This window comes from Diabrotica undecimpunctata, chromosome 4, assembly GCF_040954645.1.
Source record: "Diabrotica undecimpunctata isolate CICGRU chromosome 4, icDiaUnde3, whole genome shotgun sequence".
Classification (NCBI taxonomy): domain Eukaryota; kingdom Metazoa; phylum Arthropoda; class Insecta; order Coleoptera; family Chrysomelidae; genus Diabrotica; species Diabrotica undecimpunctata.
The window spans coordinates 99,621,393-99,627,166 of record NC_092806.1 but is presented as its reverse complement, the minus strand read 5'-3'; the positions used below and the strand labels follow the sequence as shown (position 1 = coordinate 99,627,166).

Sequence of the window (5,774 nt, the reverse complement as noted above, 5' to 3'; positions counted from 1 at the left end):
CCCTTTCGAAATTGCATAATAGGGTTGTTAGGGCCATGCATGTCACAAAATAATAAGTTATTCAGAGACAGTTAAATATATTTAGTTTAACTGTATTAAAACGTGATTTTTATAAATATTCGTAATTAAATTAGGCGTTTATGCTACTTAACTGTTTTACCTCAGAGATGAGAAAATCTTGTCACAGGTATTACAAAGTGTATATATTTGATTTATAGGCCATTTACTTTTTACCTTATAGTGATTTCTTTACAAATGTGTCAAATTGATGAAGGCAGGTTACACAAATAAGATTTAATTTAAAAATTCAAACTGTTGATTAATTTCTTGTAAATCGGTAAATGTATTTTAATTTTGCTGTATGATATCACACATGAAAATTTGCTTGTTTTGTAGGTTTAAAAAATATATTTTATTGCATATGTGGTTACTTAACAGTTATTAGGGAGTTCATAAGGTAAATCGTTATAGTTTTTAAAATATATGCAGTTTTTTATTGGTATGTATAGATAAACAAATTTAAAAAGAGAAAATATTAGTGAAAAATCTTAACATTTTTCAAGTAAGCTACGAATCTTTTAAATATATCTTCAAGAAATACTATACTTTTATTAATTTTTCTTTTATTTCGGAAAAGTTTGACAATTTTTTTACTGTGCTTTTACAACTTTGTTATACATGTTAATAAACGTTTTTGTCCTTTATATCTATTGAAATATACACTACTAACCGCAAAATATTAAATGCGAAAATTCTTGTGTAAATATATATTTTAAAGGGTTATCGAAAGTGTCCATTTATAAATTTTCTCGAGATGTGTTACTTGTGTAAATAATTGTTCCCAATAAATAAATTCTAAGTAGAAAAGATACCAAATTAAAACTTCCGAATTAATTCTAACAATCACTATAAATAAACTTTTTGGGAAAGCTCTTTTCCTTCTTACATGCACCTTCTCTTAAATTTTTTAAATTGTTTATAAATACAAACCGCCCCGTAATTTTACCATAAATTTCATACTGGACCAAGTTTTGTCGTATTGATACTGCTATTTCTTAAATGCCTTATAACTAATAGACCAGAATTTAGTGGTAAACGGTATCCATTTACCCCGATTTTGACCTAATGTTATTAGTGCCGGGTTCTGTGTTGATGCTTACATATATTTTACAAAAGGTTACTTTTTAGTATTTTTATTATAAATTGTTAACGAATTATTTAAAATTACATAATTCGGGAAAGTTTGAACTTTGAACCTTTTTCAAAGCTTTTAGCAACATGTTATAAATGGCTTCTTTCTCGGCTCATAATTTTTTTTGTGATATTTATAGCATATGACATTTATATTAAGTCCATAGTATTTAATATCTTTACAATTTTTTTTTTTTTTTGATGTGCTTTTTACTTCATATGCCTTAGGTATATTGAATACTTCACACATGTTTTTAACTTCTGCAGTACATCCTGACAATCTCACGCCGTTCTTCAATCGCACGGTTTAGGCATTGTGGCCGCTACAATAAACGATCAAGTGAGGTATAGTTTTTTTTTTTATTAATACAACGCTTATTCCACTACTTTCATGTTTGGTTTTGTGTAGCACTGTTACCCACTTTTAAGGTGTAACCAAATTTATAAATTTAAACAGATCTACTCTTTTAGATTGATTCTTACACATTTTTACATAAATCTAAACCTTTTTGGGGCCTTTGGAATTATCGTTCAGTTTTCCGTCCAGCTAGAAGTCTACCTTATACCCTACGTTAAAGTATTTTATTTAGTCTGTTTCAGATATTTCTAGTGTTCAGACGTACTTTGGTGAGTATAATAATTTTTTTTGAAAAATTTGACTTTTTGATTTTTTTGATTTTACAATAATTTATAAGTTTATTATACGTAAAATGGAAAAGTTTTTAATTGTCAGAGATCAAACCACGAAAATCCGTAAATTTGGTGTCCAGGGACGAACTCTGGAATTTAAAATTAAGGATGTACCGCCAGGTGAGGAACCCGTAAGTTGGATTAAAAAGGCCATCGAGGATATTGTTCGAAAGGGTACTGTAAATATTTTGCCACATGATCAGGTTGGTTTCACTTTTTGCTCCAAGGATTTCGTTAGAGGTCAGGGATGGATGAGGTTAAAACCAGCCTCAGAGGTGACAGTTGACGATATATGGAACCACATAAGTTCCATATATCAGAGCAACAGCACCGGTTTAAACACCGAAACGTTTTGTCTTGGTATTACTACCGTAAAAATGCCTACTGGAAAGGGTAGAGGTCGTAAGTACAATTCATTTAAAGAGGAGTGTTCTAAACGGCGAGGAATTGTTGTTATTAAAAACAACGATAACCTATGTCTTGCATACGCTTTGGTTGTAGCCAAAGCTTACGTTGACAAAGACCCTGAACTTACAAAAATATGTCGCGATAGAGGGAAAATACAACGGGAAAGAGCATTGCAGTTAATAGATAGGTCTGGTGTTGTTATTCCTAGTGAGGGAGCTGGAATTCCTGAGTTGCAACAGTTTCAGGCATATCTAACAGACTATAAGATTGTGGTCTATAGATATGGAACTAAGGGACGTGATGTCATTTATGAGGGGCACACTTACGGACCAAAATTAAACCTTCTCTTTCATAAAGGTCATTTTAATGTAATTCGGTCACTGACCAGTGCGTTTATCAGTACGTATTTCTGTGATAAATGTTATCAACCCTACGACCATAAAGACGGACACAGCTGCGTTGATACGTGCTTTGCATGTCGTCGTTCACCAGCTTGTTCCAAAGAAGCTGTTAAAGTTCCCTGCGATAAATGCGGCCGGGACTTTTATGGTGAGGTATGTTTCAACGTTCACATTAACGAGATATGTGACAAAATTAAAAGGTGTAAGCAATGTTACAAAATCTACACTAAAAGTCATATCTGTGGGGAGATCTTCTGTAAAACTTGTGGTAAAAATTACCCATCAGATCATCTTTGTTACATGCAGCCTGATTCTGGTAAACCTCCCTCAAAAGATTTTTTGTTCATTTTTTATGATCTTGAGACTCGTCAGGAAAAAATATTGCTAGATGGGTACGAAGTTAGTTTCGATGAGTGTTGGGAATGTCCGTTTTCTCGACAGTCTTAATTATTTTCCTATGGCCTTGTCAGCTTTACCAAAAGCTTTTGGTTTAACAGAGTTAAAAAAGGGCTATTTCCCACATTTGTTTAATAAAGGGGAAAATCAATCTTATCTCGGACCTATACCTTCTCTAAAATTCTATGATATCGATAATTTGAAGAAGGATGCACGTGATAAGTTAATAAATTGGCATACTGCTAAAGTTGCTAACGGTTATGTTTTTGATTTTCAGAAAGAGATCGTTGACTATTGTATTTCCGATGTCATGATATTAACACAGGCTTGTCTTACATTTAGGAAACACTTATTGAATACGTCAAATGTCTGTCCTTTTATGGAAGCTACTACCGTAGCCTCGACTTGTAGTAAAGTATTTAGGCGAAATTTTCTACAATCTGACACAATAGGTCTTATTCCTAAAGGTGGTTATCGTTTTAAAGATAATCAGTCAAAAATAGCTCTGCAGTGGCTACTTTGGGAAGAGAAACAGCGTAATATTAAAATACAGCATGCTGCACGAGGATTTGAGGCTGTTATTAATACTTGTAAAGTGGATGGTCTTTACGAAAATATCGTGTTTGAATTTCAGGGTTGTTACTATCATGGTTGTCCCCAATGTTATCCCGAAAACAGATTGGCTCCTCTTCATGACGATCCTTCACACTGCATGGAAAATCGTTATGACAGAACTGCTGCCAAAAATCAATATCTAAAATCTCTGGGATATGAAGTCGTTGAAATCTGGGAGTGTGCCTTCAGAAAAACTATGACGCCTGAGATAAAATCATTTACTGAGGATCACCCCTTAATGAGAACTCAACCTATAAATGCTAGGGATGCTTTGTATGGTGGTCGTACTGGTAACACCGTGGAGTATTATAAGGCTCAAGAAAATGAAAAGATTAAATATGTCGATGTTTGTTCCCTATACCCTTGGGTATGTAAGCGTGGAAAATTTCCTCTAGGTCATCCTAAAATTTTTGTAGGAGATGAATGCCGGCATATAGATTTATCACGAGTATCTGGTTTAATAAAGTGTAAAGTACTTCCTCCCTCAAACCTTTATCATCCTGTTCTACCCGCAAAAATAAACAATAAATGCATGTTTGTTCTTTGTCGTAAATGCAGCGAGGACTTTATGCAAGGAGAATGTCAGCATTCCGACGAACAGAAGTCACTTACAGGAACATGGGTAATTGAAGAAGTTGTAAAAGCTTTGGAAAAGGGTTACAAAATAGTTGAGACCTACGAAATCTGGTCGTACGAAACCCGTGAATTGTCAAAACATCAAAATGGTCTCTTTTCCGACATGACGAGTAAATTCATCAAAATCAAGCAGCAAGTTTCAGGATGGCCCCGTGGTTGTGTAACAGCCGAAGAAAAAAACCGATACATCGAACAGTTTCTCCAGATAGAAGACGTTCGGTTAGAGTTTACCGAAATAACGGCGAATCCTGGCCTTAGATCGTTAGCTAAATTAATGCTTAATTCGTTCTGGGGTAAATTTGCACAGCGAGAAAATCTTCCCAAAACTTCTATTGTAAACAATCCTAAAGAATTCTTTGCTATTATGATTAATCCCTCGATCTATGTAAATACTGTGGTTCCTGTAAACGAGGAAACACTGGTTGTTACGTGGGAGTATGTGGAAGAAGCATTTTCAATGTCTTCCACTGTAAACGTCGTTCTGGCCTCATACGTTACGGCTCTAGCCCGCCTCAAACTGTATTCCTATTTAGACATGGTGGGCGAGCGTACTTTATATTATGATACCGATTCAATTGTGTACATTTCCAGAGACGGTCTGCCTGATCTTCCTACCGGTGACTGTATTGGTGATTTAACTGATGAGCTAAGTGGTGGTCATATTTCGGAGTTCGTTTCTGGAGGCCCCAAAAATTATGCTTATAAATACATACTTCCTAATGGTGACGAAAAATTTTGTTGCAAAGTTAAGGGAATTTCCCTTAATTATTTAAACTCGCAATTAATTAATTTTGATACTATTAAAAAGATGGTACTTGTAAAGTCGGAAGGTATTAAAATCATAAGTAAACAAGTTAGACGAACAACAGAACATCAAGTCATAACACAGGAAATCCATAAAAATTATCGACCACATTCTACAAAAAGAAAATTTTTAGAAGATTTTAGTTCCGTTCCTTTTGGTTATAAGAAAATGAAAATTTAAAAATATGTATAAATTTATTTATAGTGTTAATATTATTGATTATTGTAGTTTTAATACACGGCTTTTTATTATTTAGTTATATGTACATATTTTATATTAGTATTAAATGTGTCTTTTAAGAATTTTTCATAAATTAGTTTTCCGTTCTCTATTATCCAGCGTCTATTTGGTTGTCTGTTTTTCTATCACATATTGTAGTTGGCTTTTAAAATTTTTATAGTAAAACAACGTTACCAGGTATCTGTTATGAGTTACTGAATAATTTAAAGATCTTAAAACGATGTATAGCATATTAGGGTTAAATATCATAAAATTTGTTCATTAAGTTTTAGAAGATGTTAAGACTACCAAAAGATATCCGTTAGCGACTACTGGTGAATTATGAACTGATCTTAATAAATTAAGATCAAGTGTTCCTGTTGCCACCTTTTTCTAATAAAAATGTAACAAAA

General features: G+C 33.3%; 1 protein-coding gene across 1 annotated transcript; it reads left to right on the top strand.

Moving 5' to 3' along the window:
• Positions 1 to 3,147: 3,147 nt before the first annotated feature.
• On the top strand, positions 3,148 to 5,322 carry LOC140438837 (uncharacterized). The gene has a single exon (XM_072528480.1). The coding sequence runs from the start codon at positions 3,148 to 3,150 to the stop codon at positions 5,320 to 5,322; it is 2,175 nt and encodes a 724-aa protein (XP_072384581.1).
• The last annotated feature ends 452 nt before the right edge of the window (positions 5,323 to 5,774 follow it).